We start from the raw sequence: 21,248 nt of genomic DNA on the forward strand, positions 1-21,248 counted from the left end.
TAGTCATCACAATGATGACCACTATCAAATACTTCCTAGGAGAAATCATAGAGTGAGAGAGCATCACCCAAGGGAACCCAAGATTGATCTTCCTCCCTTCCATGGAAAAGATGATGTGGAAGAATATTTGGAATGGGAGATGAAAGTTGAGCAATTGTTTGAGTGTCACCAAATAGATGATGAGAGGAGAGTAACTATGGCCTTTTTAAGCTTTCAAGGCTATGCTTATATTGGTGGACAGCCTTGGTCAAAGATCTAAGATTGAGAAACCTACCTTCCATTAGGTATTGGAATGAGTTAAGGTTAGTCTTAAGAAGAAGGCATGTGCCAGCTTACTATGATAGGGAGTTAATGGACAAGCTCCATAAACTCCAACAAAGAAACATGAGTGTTGAAGAATATAGGCAAAAAATGGAGTTACTCATGTTGAGAGCTGGGATAAGAGAGGAACCAAGGATTACAATTGCTAGGTTCCAAAGTGGACTTAATTATGACATAAGAGATAAGGTAGAACTCTTACCTTACAATGATCTCAATGAATTAGTCCAACTTTCTATGAGGGTGGAGCAACAACTCAAGAGGAAAAGCTCCACTAGAAAGTGTGACACCCGGGCACTGACGAGGCCGGGGAGTGATCGCCGGTGCAAGAGGCATGAAGTGCAAGGGGCACAGACAAGGAGGGACTCCTGGCAGGCTTCGAGTGGAAGGGGCACATGGACGAATCGAACATACACCGGAATGAGAGGGATCTAGAGACTGTATAGGTATGGGACTATACGGTTGAAGGATAGCTTAAAGGGATTGATTTGGCTACTCATATCACCAAATGCATTTGCTTTTCGGTAGCCTAACCCATAAGAACTCCATGGTTAAGCGCGCTTAGCCTGAAGTAATTTAGGGATGGGTGACCTTCTGGGAAGTTTTCCCGGAAAGTGTGCGAGTGAGGACAAAGCACATTAGAAAGCCTCGTGATGTGTGGGGGCAGTCGATATTCCCTGTGAGTTGCCGGGGCGTTACACTTATGCGATCATTGGTGGAGAAAAAATGCTCAACATTTCATGCATACAACTATGGTGCATGTAAGTTTTTTATTTGTTATTTTCCAATTTGTATATTAGTATTATTACTTTTTAATAAATATACTTAACTTTGTTCTTACAGCTACATGGACACCATCGTAGTTGAATCAGGTCGGGCGTCAGTTTATGGCTTTCTTGAACCTCAGACCATTCAACCATCTGGAAACACATTAGATTTCAGAAAATCATATATTCAAACATGGATGACTGAGTCTAACAGAGAGATATATATCGCGCCATACATTGATGCGTATGTGTTTCTCAATATTGTCAACTTTTATCAAATTTTAATTAATAAACTAACTCACTAATTGTTGGTACATGACAGGGGCCATTGGCAACTCATGGTGATCATTCCAAAAAAAGCACAAGTTGTATTGTTTTGTTCTCTTCATAGGAAGATTAAAGCGGAGTTGAAGTCCTTGATACAAACGTAAGTATTACATTCATTCTTATCAATTCATTGTGATATTAATATATTAACTTATGTTTCAAATGTTTCAAATTTGTTTAGAGTTGGAATTCGTTGATCTTTAACCTTTAATTTTCGTAGCCAAATTTAAACCATTACATTTGACTAAGTTCTTTCACATGTTTAGTGTAATAAGCAGAATGATTCCTGGGCATGTGGCTACTACATCATGTCATGGATGAAGGCAATCATCCGAGAAGAAATCAGAGGGGAATGGACTAAGGTAAAAATTTACATTTGAAAATCTTACAAATATCAATAAACTTTTGACATTAAAATGAATAAAATAGTAAAGTTTCCTTGATTATGCAGCGGTTCAACACTACCTCTCCATTGTCCACTTCAGTAATAACGACGATAAGAGAGGATTGGGCACGATATTTGAATAAACATTTTAAATAGCTATAGCTTTAGGTTTTTCCTTTAATGATAGTAGCATTTGGTTACTTGTTCAGCTTTTAAACTGTTAATAGATTATTGTGAATAGATGAATACTGTGAATAGATGAATGGAAAACTAGGTTCTTTAAAGTTTTGATAATAGCATTAGCGTCTTTTAGTTTTACTATTTAATTGGAATTGATGAATTGATGATAACATGGTTTAAATTAATTAATTTTGTGAATATATATGAATTGGAAAACTAGTTTTTGTATTTCAGGTTTGGTTGAATGAGCTAAACCGAATCAAATCTAAAAAAAAACACTGAAGCTAACGTCGAAGTATACACCATTTGACGTTCAAACATCGACAGTAACGTCCCATATAGACAAATCCAACGTTAACCTTACGTCCATCCCCTTATACTTGACGTCAAATATTCCTTTAAATATAAATATTTATTCAAATATTACTCAAAAATTGATGTCCTGTTTGAACTTCGACGTGAACATTACGTCCATTATCTTCCGTATCGATGTTAACTTTACGTCACTTTCCTCGTACATAAGACGACAAATCTTACTATAAATATAAATATTTATTCAAATATTGAACGTCAATCTCTTTCATAACTGACGTAACCTCACATCGTTGCACAATGTCGACGTTAGGTTTACGTCAGATCTCAATCTACTCGACGTTAAATTGTCCTATTAACGTCGCTCGTGATATTCGACGTAAAATTTACGTCACCTGCTATGACGTCGGTTGCGAATTCGTCATTAAAAGTAAAAAATAACCAATATAATACGCTGTTTTTGCACTAGTGAAAAGACAAATCAACCATCAACCAAGAAGCTCAACTTCTTTCTTAAACAACTCGGCAACCATGTCCATCAATTCGGTCAACCCCAAAAACCCCTAAAACGACATATACCATGTGGAAAATTGAGCTCTAAATCCTCCAAACTGAGGTCAAGAAACAATTGAGTGAGCTCGGCCAAACAACCCTGCTACACAGCCTGACACCCTAGCCTAGCCAACTTAGTCTCAACACCCCATCCTTGCCTTGACACAACACAACTTTACCCAGACCCAAAGTAGCTCGACCCTGTCAAAGGACAACTCAGTTTTGATAAAGAGAACCTAGGTTTTAACAAAGAGAAGCTCGATTTTAATAGTGTAAACTGAGTTTCAACGCTTAGGAGCTCGATTTTAGCACTTGGGAGCTCGGTTGGATCCACTGTTTGGGCACTCTGCTAACTTAGTTTAATAATCTGGACACATGGAAGAGGACTTAAGCACATGTAACACCACACCAGAAATGGGAAACAACCACTACAAAAACTAAACACTAGAAAATACCATCCAACATATGAAACCAAACCTTATAACAAATATCTCACTAGAATATACACTCTATAGTAACTGGAAACACTGCAAAGAAACATGACAATGACTAAACCATTAAAAAGTACATCTTATAGCAACTGAACACTAAACAAAAACCTTATAGCAACTAAACCACTAGAAGTACACTTTATATCAACTGAAAACACTGCAGAAACACATTACAACAACTAAACTACTAGAGAAATACACCTTATTGCAACTAATATATAAAACAAAACCTTATAATAACTAAAACAATGCTCTCATTACACTAACTTTACATCACACCCTAAAACCAACAAGTAAAACAACATTAACCCACCACAGACCAAATAGATGCAAGGGTCTAAATGATTTGAAGAGCTCTAACTTAAACACCAGGTTTGCTAACCTATAAGGCCAAAATCTCACTCACACATACTTGTCTATGCTCTAAATTTGATAAGCTAAAACATTTTATATGTGCACCAATCTAGACCCTAAACCCCAGCAAATTTAGAATCTTAACCATGCCATATTCCCATTATAAATATAATAAGAGTGTTAAGATAGTCATTGAAAAAATAACCATACTAGAACCACCTAATTAACGTGAATTAGTGAGTCATTAATCTACCCAAAAATATCCCCTGAAAACTAACACACTCTACACCTCAACATATACATATTTTGAGCCAAACCAGTCCCTTTGAAATAATTCTCGAACTAAGATCAGTGGCAAAAGATGACAATTATTAGGCCAGGCAAACTAGGAGAATTTCTACTACACAGAAAATATACTAGAGTCTATTATACTATAGGGATGGTACAAACTTAGTTGTTCTCCCCAACACTCATGGTTAGAGACAAGAAACATAGGTCTAAACACATTGTTCATAATATCACAAGCATTGCAATTTCAATTATAATGCAAGACAACAAACCACATTCAATCATATATCATAAATAACGTACCTACAATAATATATCCAGTGTATCAATTCAGAATCATCAACACAAATATCACATCAGCAGGATCAAACAATATACCCATATATTGATTTTACAAAAAGGAAAATAGGATAACATGTTCCAATTCAATAGAAATAGACATGGTCAACTTCCTCATACCTTAACGACTCTAATATCTTTGCTCTGCCCAAGGTTTCACAATACATCCAATTCCTCCTCCAATCTCATGTCCTTGTTGCCGTCTACCACTCATTCTTTCAAATTTCTAGCCGCTCTCTCAGTTTTTCACGTAGGTTTTCCTTTTCCAAAATGTTACTCCCTTTTTCCCTTGTTATCATTCTCTTATTCATTTATCATAATATCTTTTCTCTCAAAACCTGATCACTCACCATCCTCCCTTTCCTTTTTTGTTTTAGTTCATTAACACTAAGATCCCTATTTTCCTATTTCACTCTTAATTAGCTTTAATGTCAAAACTAATGTTGGTTTTTGCCAATATATGTTAATATTATGATTGCCTAATTACCTTAATTAGAGTCATGTCTCCTAAAATGGTCTAGGTTCAATGTATCTAAAGTTTTGAACCTAACTAATCTACACAACAATTTGTGAAAACATGAAAATATAATTAATAATATACATAATTCATATCACATCATCACTTCCAATTTCTACATTTTCCTTAGGTCTTACAAAATGTGCCTCCGTCATTTAACCATCGTGACACACTAGCAGCAACCAAAGATGAAAAGGAATGCATCATAGCAACCTCACACCAGTTCACACCACCGTTGGCTTTGCCTCCTTATTTGCAATATCATAATATCCAAATCTCGAGCTTCACCTGCATAATATCCAAATCAGGACACAGCAACATAGAACCCTAACACAGTTCATCCCCCTTACTTCATGTCCTCCAAGGCAGCCCCACCTAAAACCCTCAACAAGCATGGAAACCCTAATTTTAGGTTCCAGAAGGAACTCCAATGTGGCAGTCCCTCATTGTGAAGTCTTCCTTGGGTCAAACGATTAACCCTAGTCAAAATTTCAAAGCTAGTCAAACCAGACAGACTAAAGTGCAAATATTAAAATCTTCTGGTTTTGTCGATAATTTTCAAAAAAATAAGAAGGGTTGAATTGAAATTTTGGATAAGATTTAGTTGTTGATAATTTATTATATATTATACAAAATAATTAATTTAATTATATATGAAAATATCAACAAATATATCAGTCAAATATTTTGAAAAGTAATTAAATCGGTTAAATATTTAGGAGATATTATATTATCATATAAGAGATTCGATCAACAGAAAAGTCAGAATTATCGGTATCAGGACAACCGGTATCTTAGAGTTGCGTAGCGGATTAAAATAAACGGAAAGCGTGTTCGGTCACAACTTAAGTTAATATGGTCCATTTTTATAAAATTGGTTTTCTTAGAGAAAATGTATCGAACAGTTGATGTGAGAAAAATGTAAAGAGTGTAGAGAGTAGAATTAATTCAACACAGAATTTTTATCCTCGTTCGAATCAAAAGATTCTACGTCCAGTTGTTAATCACTATAAAAAGTGATTAACGTTTTCACTAAAAATCAGTTTCACAGATTTATAATAGAGTGAATAAAATAGAAAGATAAAACCTTCCTTCGACGAACGAACCGGAAGGGTGCTTCCTTCGACCAACGAACCGGAACAGTACAGTCAGAATCTTCCTTCGACCAACGAACTGTAAGAACAGCAACGTTGCCAACTCGAAGAGAATCGCTCTGACTTTTGACCCACAAAGCGCGAGCTTCTCCTATTCACGAGACCAGGCAATGCAATGAACCAACTTTTTAGACAACTATATATAGACAATTGGTCTGAAGTGAAAAGACAGATTACAACTGCTAGTGATAATCGATTATTGTTAGTGATAATCGATTATTTAAGTACGTTACAGGGTTTTCAAAAAGTGATAATCGATTGTTCTAAGGAACAATCGATTATTCCAAGGACTTGTGCAATTCTCATCAGGACCACTGATAATCGATTATTTGGAGTAATAATCGATTATTTCAGAGCAAAATGGTTTTTCAAGAAGGCTCATGATAATCGATTATTCTACCATATAATCGATTATATATGTAACTAACTTAAAGATACGAGATTTCTAAGTGTTTAAAAGTTGAAATCTTTCCTAATACATTTGCAAACTACGAGATTGCTTTTAAAACAATTATAACTTGATTCTTCGAGTTTTATCACTTGCAGCATCATCAAAATCTTTTATCTTCAAAGTACCAATGCTTCTCATTGGTAACAAGAATCCAAGCTCAATCAAGTTTTATATAAGAGATCAAGGGAAAGCAGAAAGGAGACATTAACAACTCTGCTTTGGTGTAGCAGTCATCACACACATCTCTCATTCTCTTACTTTTATTTTTATTCATCCTGTATTCCAATCCATCCATTGAAGGCTAAGCTTCTAAGGGATTTTCCTCTATAATTTCATCATGTATTCTGAGGTTAGGTTGAAATAATATCTTTGTTCTTTTTATTATTGCTTTGGGTTATCTTTCATCTATGTATTTTATCTCTCAATAACGTAAAAAGTAATGGTTTTTACATGGTAGCTAATAAGCGAGGTGTTTTTATGTATATGTGTATTGATCATATGAGTCTAAAGGTCTTTAATTTTGATTGTGAATGTACTTTTATTAGTGGTAAAAACTTTAACAATAATTAGTCAATAATGTACTTTGATTCATTAACTTTTAATTTGGTTAAGAGATAAAAAAATAGATATGATTAAATATAATAGGATTTAATTGAGAATGTACTTTGGCTGAATTTATTATGAATAATCTAAAACGATCTTGCTTTTAATTGACAATCTACTTTGGTTAAAAGTAGGATCGCCAACAAATTAATTAAGAATGTACTTTAAGTAATTTGAAATGAAAAACAATAATCAATTGAACAATAATATGTGAATAACCGATGATGAAACTAATTTACAAAAGTGAATTGGCCTATTTTTACTATAATTGTTTTAAAGTATTTTATTTGTTATTTTATTAAATCCACACTTCAAAATCTTTAATATTAATTTCATGAGGATAGATATTTACTTTTATCTTTTAGTTTTTGCATTGTGTTTTATTAACCCTTTGAGTAAGATTTCATAAGAATCAATTATTAAAAAACAATTTTATATTCGTTTAGATACAACTTAAGATTAACTTACAAGAAAAATCACTGTTACATACCGTCAAAATCCATATATAACATCAAAAATCCGTATATAAAATAATTTTACATACGAATTATAGACGAACAAAAATCCGTATATAAAAAAGACGTAGCTAAGTTACATACAATCCGTATATAAATTACATACGGATAAATCCGTATGTAATTTACATACGAATATTACATACGAATAAATCCGTATATAATTACATACAGATTTATTCGTATGTACATATGTATCTATTGTTTATAACGTATTTAACATATTTAATTAGATTGGTTTTTTCTAATAGTTATATAATTAATATTAAAAATTTTACACATTAAAACTTCTCATAAAATTTTAAATAATTACTACCAGATTATAAATGTTAAGAATTTATAATATATAATTGTGTTGAAAATCAAATAATTAAAACATGAAAATTTTATTTGAATACTCTATAAAGAGAGTTCAAAGAAATAAATACAACTACTTAATATTAATATCTCATAACACTCAAATTTAACTTTTACAATAATTTAAATCTAAAACAAACAGGTCCTTGTATAATATAGAGTTGAATATTAACTTAAACTATAATTTACACCTAAAACAAAATCAAGTCCTGACTTAGAAAGGAACTCCAAAGCAATTGCTGATAGCTCTGCAAATGTTGCACATATAATTATTGGGTGGAAGACCTTTTTCAAGTTTGATGGCAATCTGAAAACAAAGGGATAAGAAAAGGCATAATTATAGTTAGTTCTAATAAAATGCAAATACAATGTTGCATGACAATATAACATTTTTGGTCCATCTAAATGAGCCATCAAAGCAATCAGCCATAGAGGTTGCTAATGCTGTGAAGAATCAAGCCAAAGAACTTGAGTAGGCATTATCTTTCTATAATAGGTACATCATCTGAATATTCTTGCTTTGAGAAAACCTTAACCGTAACACCCTAAAGAAACATGAATATATTTTTGTCTGATGATGCACAAAGTAAATTTCAATTGAACACTTTAAAAAAGGACTTTAAATGATAGTAATTTGAATTGCAACATAACCAATAGTGTAATGTATACAAAAAACTTAAAACATGTTAAGGAAGATGAAATTTAAAACAGAAATTACAGGAAGAGGAAAGAACATACCAATCCATACTACAAAGCATGATATACACAGTTCCACAAGATCCTGCAAACCAACAATACAAAGCTAAATAAAAAACACTCAAGTTGATATAGCATGCCAATGGACAATAACTACTTTTCACATCAAACTAAGGTGATGGGACTAATAAAGAAGCAAACAAATTTCAAAAGTAGAGAGTAATCACCCTTACTTTTATACTAGTAATCACCCAATTTTGACCCAATCTCTTTTTTCTTTTCCTCTTTGCCAAATTACACTCCACGTTAACTCTCAAACCAAACCAACAAAATGATTCAATCTCTTTTCTCTTTTCCTCTCTGCCAATACAAACTTAATATAAATTATGCCAATGACATAATCATAACACCACCTGCAGTTCCAATTTTAAATCATATACGTCATGTAATGTAACTTAAAAAAAATTACATAACCAAAAAATAGAACCCAGAATTACCACTTGACAACTTCCTCATATAAGCAACCTAAATATCGTAAATGAAAACATATAGTTTTAAATTTCTATTTTAATTAGATGATGAGAATATGCTTGTTCTCATTGATTTAGAAGTACATTCCACGCTGCAACTAGTTAACAGGATTCTTTCAACCATTCTAAATTACATTTTTTAATTATATTTTTCACTTTACACTCATACATCTCTGCATATTAATTTCTAAAGTAAATTTTAGTAGTCTTTTTAAGTTGTCAACTATTAAAAGAACCATGTTTCATAATTTAAATTTTTTATCTTAAATCTAAAGTATACTTTATAATTTTAAAAATATATGTTTATTATAAACTTAAAATAAATGAGCAATTTCTAGAAGCCTATTATAATTAATTAAAAAATAATTTGTTTTACATAAAAGTTAATCTGAACCATGTAATAGTCCAATTAAAAAGAACAAGATTGTTGAAATGCATCACATAACCATACGTACTGATTATGCAGAAATGTAACAAGAATGATGCAGAGACAGTGGTAGTGATTCTAAACATCCAAGAACTAAATTAAATGTTGACTAGATGGCATATGTTACAGTCAAAGTTTTCTCTCAAGCATACTACACCTACAATTACAAATGAATCTTAATCCTCAAAAAGAAGAAAATTGAAGGAACTCAATTACCCAAGTTCTCAAGGAAACTCTGCAACTCCTTCAAACCTTAAGCAGAGAAGCTCCAGTGCACTCTAGACCAAGGGGCCACCAAGTTGCGAGGAGGTTGGTGCTGGAAGCAAATCACAACTGCACACAAATTGTCTCCACTCTTAAGCAGAGAAGCTTCAGTGTCAACAAAAAGCACACGCAAAACCCAAATCCAAATTCGCAAAAAAGCAGAGATTGAAGGAAAAAAGGAGAATGCTCACATCTTAGGCCGACTAGTGGAGATCTCGGCCAGAAGGTGTCGACCAATTTGTTGAGGTTGGAGTGCACGTGAAGCTTAAGCGAGAGATGGGGCTCGTTGAGCATCGCCAGCATCCCACCTGCGAAACTCACCAAAGTTGTTTAGGGATTTAGGGAATGAGCAGATAAGAGAGTTTGAATGGAGAACTTATGGATTTAGGGAACAATGGGAATAAAGAAGTGTTAGATAAATTAAACCTAGATGATGGGAACGGACGAGAAAGGAAGAAATAAGGGTTAGATACATGAAAACCTAGGTTAGAGACTACGACAGTGAGCGATGTCGCCAACGATGACCTTGGCCAGCCGGGAGAGGTGCGACAATGATGAGGGACCTAACAACAATGGAGGTGGCACCGTAGTTAACTTGGGAAGGTGCGAAAAGGAGGCTGTTGTTGTTGTTTGCGTGAAGAAGGAGAAGAAACCCTACGAGGGTTTCATGCTTTGTGAGAATTTGGAAGAAAGGTAGAATTTTGAGGAGGGAGAAAACAAAAATAAAGTTTTACTTTTATTTTATATTTTTTTAATAACTAATTATAAATATCCGTATCTAATTTGGGTAGGTAATAATTTTTGGATTTATATACAGATTTTAATTTCTTACATACGAATATTATCTTTGGGTAAAATTCCCGCCCAAATGCATCAATATTATATACATATTTTATATATGGATATATTGGTAGATAAAATCTGTATATAAAATTTGTATATAATTCATTTTTCAGGATCTTATGTAAAATTCGTATATAATATTTATGTTACATATGGATTAAAATTCGTATATAAATATCGGTCGATAATGGCTATTTTTCTTGTAGTAATTATATCTAGTTTTTAACTACTAACTTGGGAATACTAAAATTGTCTTCTTAAGTAATAGTAATTTGATAGCGTCAACAACAACATATCAAATTTGGCATCGTTGTTAGGGGCTAGGGTTTTGTTGGAGAAAGGTTGAAGATGAAGATGGAAAGGATGGTGATGTGGCATAATATTCTGGTTGGTTCTCTTGTGTGTACAAAGATCATGCCACATGTCTACATCTCATTGGTTTGTTTTGTTAGTGGTTGATTATGGACACGTGGCAACATCTAGTTAAATATGATTTTGTGAGTGATAGGAAAGGTGAAAATAGACAAATAGAGAAGTGTAATAGTAAAATAGCCCATTGTTGAAAGAATGTATATGTGAAACTAGGGGTGCATTCATCTCCTTGTATATTTCTTTCTAAAATTTACTAATTTTGGACTTATTTTGTAACTCGAAACAATTTAATTTCATGTCTTGATTGAATCAAACTTTAACTTCAATTGCATCAATAAATATTAGAATATTAAAAAATAATTTATGCAAAAAAAATCAATTTTTAAGACTTTTTAATTCTCAAACTTGATAAGTCCAATTGTCATAAATTTTATTCAAATCAATCATTTAAACACAAAAATTCCATCAAAATTTCGAAATTAAACTTAAAACGTGGGCATAAATATATACTCATCACACTACTAATTTGGTAAGAAGAATCCCTAAACATGCTTATGCATCAAAAATAGGATTTTTGTATTAAGAAGCAAACAAAAACTTTTTCTTCAAAAGGAATTCTTTAAGAGAATTAAGGAGGCAAGAACACTCAAATTCACTTGTAAGAAAGATAGGTAAATCGCTAAGGATTACTTACCTTGCCAAAGTTTACCTCAAGCATTATGGTACCAAATTTCTCAAAGGGAATTAAATTTGAAAAGAAAGATATACTCACACTAAACTATAAACAAATAAAAACAATTTAAGGAAAGAAAAATAAATAACTAAGTTATGCGGTCAAATGGTAAGGTTAAAAGGCACTTAGAACCTCCAAAGCACTCACCAATTAAAAATGATTTACTAAAAGAGTATAAGGTTCTAATTAGGAGATGAGATTAAACACCAAAGGTTTCTCCAAGACACCTAAGCAAACAAAAGATTACAACTACCAAGCTTAGCTCTTCCTCTCCAAGTGTTTCACCCATCATCTTCTTGTCTCCTCACCAAGGCTTGGGATCCACTTAAGGTTTCCACCCCCTAAGATGCTGCCTAAGGAATTGGTTTGCCTGCAAAGAGAGTCGACACAAAAAAATAATCACCAAAACCAAGAAGCCAAAGAAGACTAAAGCAAGAAAAAGCTTGAAAAAATTAAATCTAAAGTCAAAAGGAATTTCATATGACAAAACCTTGAGTAACCTAGAAAGCCGATTAATAAATTAATGACTTGAAACAAAGTCTAAACACACAAAAGAAAAACCTAAGGAAAGGAACTAGAATAGATGAATGATAACGGTTGAAAATACCGTTATCTGTGATGTGATTTTTATACTAAATGCACCCTTTTCTGCTTAGAAATTTGCTTGGAATCATGTTTTTATGTTAAGTTGTGTGAATAAGAGAGTTAAGGTTGAATTTGATGGTTTTATGACTAATTTCCCTTGTGTTGGCAGGAAATGAGATAATATGGAAAGTAGAGATGAAGTGCCAAGGAGATGGAGCTTAGAAAGGCCTGGAAAAGCACCAGAAGGGAGGAATGCTCGAAGCTTGGGCGCCTCGTTTGGAGGCTTAAGCGTAGAAGAGTGTCGCTCACCACCCGGGCACCCCTTTTAAGGCGCTTGAGCGCTAGAAGCACGGAGCTTGGGCGCCATCTTTGAGGCTTAAGCGTAGAATAGTGTTGCTCATCGCCCGGGCGCCCCTTTTGGGGCGCTTGAGCGCCAGAAGCACGAAGCTTGGGCGTCATCTTTGAGGCTTAAGCGTCAGGAACTACCGCTCACCACCCAAGCGCCCTAAGTGGGGCGTTTGAGCGCCAGTGACACGAGCCTGGGCCTTGTTTATGTTATGTCTTCGCTCTAGTTAAAGGACCTAGACGTCCTATGTTTTTGTATCTTTGGCTTGAGGAGCGCAGCAACACACTCTTTCACTCTCTGGAGGCGGATTTGGATGCGAGAGCTTTCATCTTCTACTTTAGTGTTTTTCTGTCTCATTCTTCTCCATTGTTCATCTAGTTTCACCATGTCTATGGTGAACTAAACTCTATTTGTTGTTGGGGGATGATGTAACCTTGTGAACTCTCATGTATTTGAATTCATTCTTAATAACATATGCTTTTTCATTAATTGTTAGAGTAATTCATCTGTGCTTATTACATGCTTTGTTTAACTCATTCATAGCGTGATGTATGAATTGCATGAGTGCTGGGAGGTTCCTTACAGTTTAGGTTCTTGTTGAATTACTCCCAAGAGTAATATTTCTCAGGGATGAGGGTATGAGTCTTGGTCGTCTTTAAGCTCTTGATCTTCACATTTAATTACTAGGAATGCTAGGAATTGCATGAACTGGTTATTAAGGACAGTCTTATTTCGCCGAGGGATCGGGTTTAAGTGATTTAGTGAGTGACGTTAACATTAATGCATAAAGAAGAATTCTTACATACATGAGAGGGAACTTGGTGAAATCTAACCCCAACAACATACTCATCCCATATTAAAAACAACATTCGTTCATCACTGTGCTATTCTACTATTGATCAAACTGTATTCATATTTAATTTTTTGTCCTTGCATCTGAAACCAATGATCTCGTTTTCTTTAAGTCTTAATTAATCAAGTTATCACACAACTGTCTAGTGTCGAGAGTCCTTATTAAAGAATGATTGACATGCTTCTTGTTCTCTTTGGTTGAATGCTAACGATGCGTATAGTCATTCTTTTAGCTCAAACCCAAGACAATAAGCCACTGGAAAGTTTACAGCCCCTAAAACAGTTTCAAATGCAAACATATAACACCCAAAAGAAGGTAGTAGTAATGGTTCTAGTGCACTCATTTTGATCACTTTTTTCTTGATTTTTCCTTTGCTCTTTTTATGAACTTCTTTTTCTATTTTTCTCAATATTTTTCTAAAACCCAAACAAAACCACTACAACATATATTCAACATATATTTTGCACACAAACAAAAAGCAAAACAAAATGGAAATAAACCTACTAAAATCAAAAGAATATGAAACTCAAGCAAAAATAATGGAAACCTAACTCTATAAACTTGCTAATAAACTAATAACAAGTATGAACTCAAAGATGCAAAATAAAAACACTCAAAGGGACATATATGGTGAAGTTTTGAAAATGAACATATATTTTTTTCAAAGTTAAACTATGAAGTAGAGACATAAAAAAGACTAGACATGACTCTGACAACATGAAATTATTTGAACATAAAAATGACCGAAACATATGATATGACCAAATGGAAAATATGAAGAAAAGACTCTAGAAAGCTAGGGACATGTAAACATGTTATCCAACAGATTAAGGAGAATTTAGAAAGCATAAAACAGTAGCTAAAACTACCAAAAATAGAACCTGGAAAACGTTGATGACAACATTATGGAAACTTGGACCTTTGCTGACTTTGTTTCCTCATAACTTTCTTTACAAAACTCTATATGAGATGAATCCTTTTTCTTTAGAAACTAGGCTCAAAAGGATTTTATTTGGCTATAGACACATATTTCTTGTATCTTTGAGCTAAATGTAGTTTAATTTTGAAAATCGTCAACATTTACTGTTACAACTATTTTGTGTGTAAGGGAGGATAATTTGGACCATTCCAAGATAGCTACAACAAGACAAGGTTAAGAAAACACAATGGCAAACAAAAATTACCTAACCATTGATTACCAAATGATGAAATAAATTCCTCTAAGCTATATGACTCAAGCAAAGTGGAGACTTCTAAATAGGTTGGTAGTTGTAAAAGCTTAATGGTGATGGGAATATTGTGCACATATGATGCGTTTGATGTGGTTAGATGGTGGCAACTCCTCCAAGCTACATGACTCAAGCAAGGGGAGAGGCTATGGTTGTGCTTGGTGTGCTCTTAAGAGAGATTGGACCAACTCTTAAGGAATGGTAACTAGAGGAGACCTATAAGGGGTGCTCTAGTCTTGGTGACTTAAGTTTAGTGATATGACAAAAAAATTGACACCATACTGATACTCAAATCAAAGGTTAATCTATATGGGGGAAACACCTCAATATATAGGCTTAAGGTATCTCTAAATTTTACAAGCAAACCCCTAAAAATCTCAACTTGGTTAGCTTGGAGACTAAGGTAAAATTCAACTCCGTTAGGAAGAGGACATATGGCCACTAACATAGGAGAATCCTCTTCATTCCTTGAATGACACATGACCACAACCTACAGAAAATTCTCCCTATTGAGAGCATGACACATGGTCACTCTCTTCCAAAGGTCAGTCACTCTTCTCCCTTGCTCACCGAGACAAAGACAATTGACTCATGTGGTCAACTATAGAATATGAGTTTCTCTTGGATCAACATTAGGTGTTAACCTTTATTGATGCAAGTTGACCAAAACTCTACACTACTTGACCTATTATATAAGGTCCAAAAGAGAATTGCTATACTACTTAGACCATGATACAAAACTAAAATAAACCTAATCTACTAATAATCGAAGGATAATCCATGATGATAAGAGTTTGGGTCCATGTTTCCACATATGACTTCAAGGCTTCTTGAATATGTTTGTCCATAGCTTGAGAGTATGCCATCAAATCTTGAACCCAATTGGACAAAATTTTGCTCTAAAATAATAAATGAATAATATAAACATTATGCATTAAAAACAATAAATACAATTTATTTAGATAATGATTATCAATTTTTTACAAACTAATACCTTATTTAAAACTTATTCCCAAACTACCACAAATAAAATTTGTGTCAAATATGGATAACGTAATTTGCAGAAATAAAAGTTGTAGGAGTTACTTTTAAGAGTAATATATATACATATCACTAGATCTTTTTTAATAGAATTCTCGATTTTCACTTTTCTTCCATTTGAAATCTCTTTACATCAATTTGCCGAAATAGGTACAATTTTAATTTAATGGTGAGGTTTTGTGAAGATGCTGTTACCTTGTAAAACGCTGACATTGAACTTGTCTAGTGAAAGGTTGGAAGTCAAGCAAATTCTATGGCAATTTCTTCCTACACCTTATCAATTTTTGAAAACGATCATTTTATCCTTATAAAAATTAGTTTCGGATTATGAATTCCAGAACAGGATTTTCAGGATTTGCAGAATTTCCGGGATTATATTTCTCGAACAAAATTTTTTGGAACAAAATTTCTGAAACAAAATTTTCGAAATGAAATTTTTAGAATGCATGAAATATGCTCTGGAACATACTTTTTGGAACAGATTTCCCAAATACACTTTCCAGAATGCATATTACACATTCCGAAATGAATTTTCTGGCGCATCCCCACATGCAATAAGTTTTGCAAAAAACTTTCGGCAACATATGAAATATTTTCCGGAAAAATCTTTTCAGAATGGATTCTTTTAGCATTTTCTTTCTTATTTTTCTTCTCCAGTACGGTTACTATGGTGGCAATGGTGGCGGCAATGCAAGTGGGTGCGTGATGCAATGAAGAATATTTAAGTATTTTCCTTATATTGATGGGTGCAGAAAGAACTGATGGAGTGTGCAGCAAGCAATTGTCAAATTGTGTGCATGATACATGTTTATTTTCTTCTGAATGATAGCCCAATAGATTGAAATGGGCCGAATCATGGATTCTTTGCCTCTCTCTTTCACTACAAGAAACTATTTTTTCTGAAAATAGAATCATAATAATTATTTGTAAAAAATAGGTATTTGTTATACTTATTTTTTTCTTTTAAAGGATTCTCTAGTTTATTGAATGTATTTGCTGTAATCAATTTTACGCTTTACTGAATATCTTACATTATAGTGGTAGATAATGAGTTATCTAGTACAAAGATTTCCCTAAACATGAATAAGGGGAAAAAATGGTATTAGAACCCATTTCCTTAACTTTCAACTTTAAATATTACAATATATGTTACTTTAAGTTCACATTCATGTATAAATATATATTAAATGTTGTTAACATATTTAATTAAACACAGTCCACGTGTGGTCACTCCTTATTATAACTATAAAATTATTATTATTATTGTAATTATTATATTATAAAATTAAATATAGAGAACTTTTTATAATTTTATTGTAAATAATTTTTATTTATTTTAATGCTAATTTTATAATTAAAAAAATAATTAATTTAAAAATGATCAAATTAAAAAAAGATTAAATTTAAAAAAAAATTTCTAAAATAATTATTTTAGTTTAAGAAAAATTACTTAAAAAATAAATCTGACAAACAAAGTGTGAACACTAAAAAAAAATCTTTATACATGAGTATAGATAAACTTGTAATATTTTGTTTTTAACACTTATTATTATTTATCATTATTTGATTAATGATATTTCAATTGGAATTAAACTATTAAATGTTTTATCCTCAGAGTATGATTCGTTCAATCACATATTTTTCTTTTTAAAAAATCATAGTAACTCTTTTATCGTCAATCAATTATGTGTTCAACCTCATGTACTGCTTTTCTCGAATGAAGTTGAACTGTTTAAGGTTCTAATTGTGAACCAGATTGACAAGTTAATTTATTAAGTATAATTAATATGTTTAACTGCAATAACGTGTTTGTAAAAAACATTCTTTCTCTTCTCATCTTTTATTTAATTTAGTATATATTGTTCTTTATAAATCACAATATTAAAGCTTTTGAAAATATTATTTATAATAATGAAATTAACATCAACAATATCTGTATTCATATGATCGTAAAATTATTATTAATAAAAGTATAATTTATTTTTATAATACGATTGTGTGTGTCAGTTTTTTTTTTGTTTTGTTTTCAGTGTTGGAAAATGTAAATGTTCATTGAGAAAGTTTTGAATGACAAGCACATACTTCTCTGGAACGGTTAATTATGAAATATATAAGCTTGAAATGACAGACACAATACAAGAAAACAACCAATGACTGGGTAGAGAGGGGTAACCTAGGAATAGGATGTAGATTTCTAGACATTGCTTCTCTGAGTCCAAGTAAATTATTCAGGATCATATAGCTAATTAAACAAGCTCTTTATTACTTGCCTTATTATAGAACTTGGAACAGAAGAAAAGCTCGTTCAATCTCTATTATCTTGTAAAAAGCTTGATATTCCTCCATCGAGATTCCACGTAGTGGGAAGCACCCTCATGTGCGTAAACCCCTATCTTCATGTAGTGAGAGCCGGCTACTTGACCATTTCCGTTAAATTTCTGCACCCCGTTGATAAAAATCTTCACGTTGTTGGCACCCACATCATGGATCAAACTAAAACGGTACCATTTATCGTAGATGTTTGTTTCCAGAGTAGGTGATAAGAAATGAGTGAGAGATCCATGATAGACCGTACTCTGAGAGGTTGTGGCAGTGGCAGCGGCAGCGGAGACTCCACTGGATACTACTTGATGGATGGTCGTCCCGGTTGTGCCATTGGGAATGTAGAAATACCCTTCAAATTGCAACACACCAGATGTATAATAGTTCCCCTGCAAAGCCAAATCTAATTAGGGTTTTTATTTTGTAACGTAAATGAATGTAAATGACGAGTTATCTTCATAAAACATTTTCTAAAGAACTCGATTTGCTATGACATTAAAGTCACTAAAATGTTGAAGCTCACTGCATTGGTTGCAACATATATATACATCCCTGCAAGATGTTTATGATTCATGATTATCAAGAATCAATATCTTCATGGAAATTGATAGAAAAAAAATAGAAAAAGTGGAAATGGATAGGGGAAGAAAGAAAACAGAAAAAGGGGTATGAAATAAAGTAACAGTATTTCTAATGAATGAATTATTAAAACAAGGTCAAAGTTGAGTCTTACGATACGAAGCTCACATCGTGCTCTAGTTCCGGTGCTAGACGTGTCGTTCGTGTATACCCAAAATCTGTACACTCCATTTGAAAAGGTGTAACACTTGTTTTGTGGAAGATCGTAATGCTTTTGGATCTGAAAGTTGGAGCTAGGTGATGGAAGACGGGTGAAGCCATCTGTGGGATCGGCAACAACCAAGGAAAGAGTTGTGATACAGAAAAGAAATGGCAAAAGGGCTTGATGGAAAATGGGTTGGGACACCATTTCTGCAGATGAAGATGATTAGTTCTTTTTCCTCCAATAAATGTTCATTTGATATATAGTATTGGAGTAAGATTTAATAGACATGAATATTTATAGAAGATTCAAACTCAAATTGTTGACATAAACACATTAATTTTTGTCATTCACGTGGATCTCTTATTTTATCTTATACTATTTCAAAGCTAAGAAAACTACACTTAAAGAGCCTTATAATAAAATAAAGTACAAGTGTAAATTTTTTTTTATGAGATAATTTTATCTTATCAATTTTCACACTTTTGTTTTTCATTGGTATCAAAGCATGTCAAATTGTTTTCTTAAAAGTTAGGCACTATTGGACCTCCGTACCATTTGAATAGTGATCCCTTTTAAAAGGATCATGATTAATTCCTATTTTTTTACATTCAATGTACAATTATTATTTTATTATATGTAGTATTTATTAAGAAAAAGAAGTATAAAGTAGATATGATAGGAACCCAAAAATACTTAGGTCCAAACCCAAAATATCTAAGGTGTATGTTAAACAAAGAAGAAATATCAAAGTAGGGGATCAACATGGCAAGAGAGAGAATGAGAAAAATCCTTCCATGTAACAAACTGCTGAGCTGGCACAGTTGGAAAGGAGTAATTCTGTTGTAGGGGTATAAGGCGTGGAAAGATAGTGGAGGAGAGGGCTCTATTGGTTGGGAATTGGGAGAGACTAGACACTCTCTAACTATCTAGGGATACTTTTTTCTTGTTTTACATATCAGTAGTTTTTTCCCTGAGCTAAATTCCCTCCAAAATTCAAAATAAAAGATGAGCTTGAAGGCCAAGTCAACTGGGTCACGGAAAGCATGCTGGGTCACATGGATAGTGCTGCCAAAACGTACTTCAGGCTGCTCCACTGGGGCTGAAGCCCCCCCCCCCCCCCCCCCCCCCCCCCCCCCCCCCTCTGTATGAGGGCGTTGGAGCGCACGTGAGCTAGGAAGTGCATTTGGTGCATCTAAGCTGGAGTGCCCCTGTTTGAGGGCGCTGGAGCGGCCCTGGTGCTGATCCCTTGAAGTGCTTTTCCCAAATCTGATTGGTTGACCATGACTCTTGCTTCTATTGTATCCTACAAAATAAACAACCATATAATATTAAAAGATGAATCCTTCTAAGATATAGAGAAAGAAAATCAAGAAAGATCCTTTAAAAGTTCTTGTTCAACTTCCCTTTCCTAGGCTTAACATGAGTTAGTACTCCTTTGGATGACTTGCCTAATTAGGTTTCCATCATACCCTCCCTCTTGAAGAACGATTTGTCCTCAAATCGGAAAGGTAAATAAGTACAACTTTTGTTTAGTACTTTCCTCCTAGATCAAAGATATATCTACAGCAAATAACAAAGATGTATCCAAATAAAAGAATACAGATTGAAGGCCTTTTATCTTTGAAAAAGATTTTCTTAGAAGTGTCCTTGGCCTTTATTTTATTTTTTCTTTCACTTTGTTTTGAACATTCCCCTTCATTATATAATGAAACAAAGTGATGTTTTTGAGAAGAATTTTCAAGGTATTTACCTTTGGATGAAGAATTTAAAAGCATGCATACCTTCTTCTCCTTTCTCTTTTCTCCTTTAGAAGGTTGTTTATCCAACCTTTCTTCTTCTTTTCTTTCTTTTTCAATTTTCATTTTTATTTTTATTTCATCCTCTTTCACTTGTTGAGGTGTAAGAGGAATCAAAGTTATTTTACTTCCTTTGTGGAGAAAAGTTATCTTATTGGTGTAGCCATTATGAGTGGAGTTATGATCATATTGCCATGGCCTACCTAGTAGAACATGTCCAACATCAATTGGCACAACATCACATAAAACTGTTTCTTCATAGTTTCCAATGGAGATAGGTGTGTTTACTTGTGTTTTGACTACTATTTCTTCATCCTCTTTTATCCACTGAAGCTTGTAAGGCTTGGGATGAGGAATAGTAGTTAAGGCAACCTTTTCCACCATTCTAGAACTACAACAATTAAAAGAGGATCCACTATCCACAATTAATGAACAAGTGTTTTCAAAAACTTTGCACCTTGTGCGAAATAGATTCTTTGTGATTGTTCTAGTTCTATATGTTGACTTCCAAGAAGTC

The 21,248-nt window shown here is 33.3% G+C and overlaps 1 protein-coding gene and 1 long non-coding RNA gene across 5 annotated transcripts; both read right to left on the minus strand.

Annotated features, from left to right (window-relative positions):
* Window positions 1–7,923: 7,923 nt before the first annotated feature.
* Window positions 7,924–10,523, minus strand: LOC108331371 (uncharacterized). 4 transcript variants are annotated; one of them, XR_008248405.1, is made up of 6 exons: window positions 10,301–10,523; window positions 10,019–10,135; window positions 9,780–9,918; window positions 8,840–9,019; window positions 8,649–8,691; window positions 7,924–8,217 (listed from the first exon to the last, which is right to left on the minus strand). It is a non-coding gene; the product is annotated as an uncharacterized LOC108331371 (long non-coding RNA). The 4 variants fall into 4 exon arrangements; XR_001832373.2 differs by lacking the exon at window positions 8,840–9,019 and having other exon boundaries at window positions 10,353–10,523; XR_001832372.2 differs by lacking the exon at window positions 8,840–9,019 and having other exon boundaries at window positions 10,309–10,523.
* A 7,621-nt stretch (window positions 10,524–18,144) lies between these two features.
* LOC108330376 (citrate-binding protein) lies at window positions 18,145–19,139 on the minus strand. Its single transcript, XM_017564861.1, has 2 exons — window positions 18,885–19,139; window positions 18,145–18,540 (listed from the first exon to the last, which is right to left on the minus strand). Exons 1-2 carry the CDS (start codon window positions 19,137–19,139, stop codon window positions 18,145–18,147), a joined length of 651 nt encoding a protein of 216 aa, XP_017420350.1.
* Between the last annotated feature and the right edge of the window lie 2,109 nt (window positions 19,140–21,248).

This window comes from Vigna angularis, chromosome 4 (assembly GCF_016808095.1).
Source record: "Vigna angularis cultivar LongXiaoDou No.4 chromosome 4, ASM1680809v1, whole genome shotgun sequence".
NCBI classification, from domain to species: Eukaryota; Viridiplantae; Streptophyta; class Magnoliopsida; order Fabales; family Fabaceae; genus Vigna; species Vigna angularis.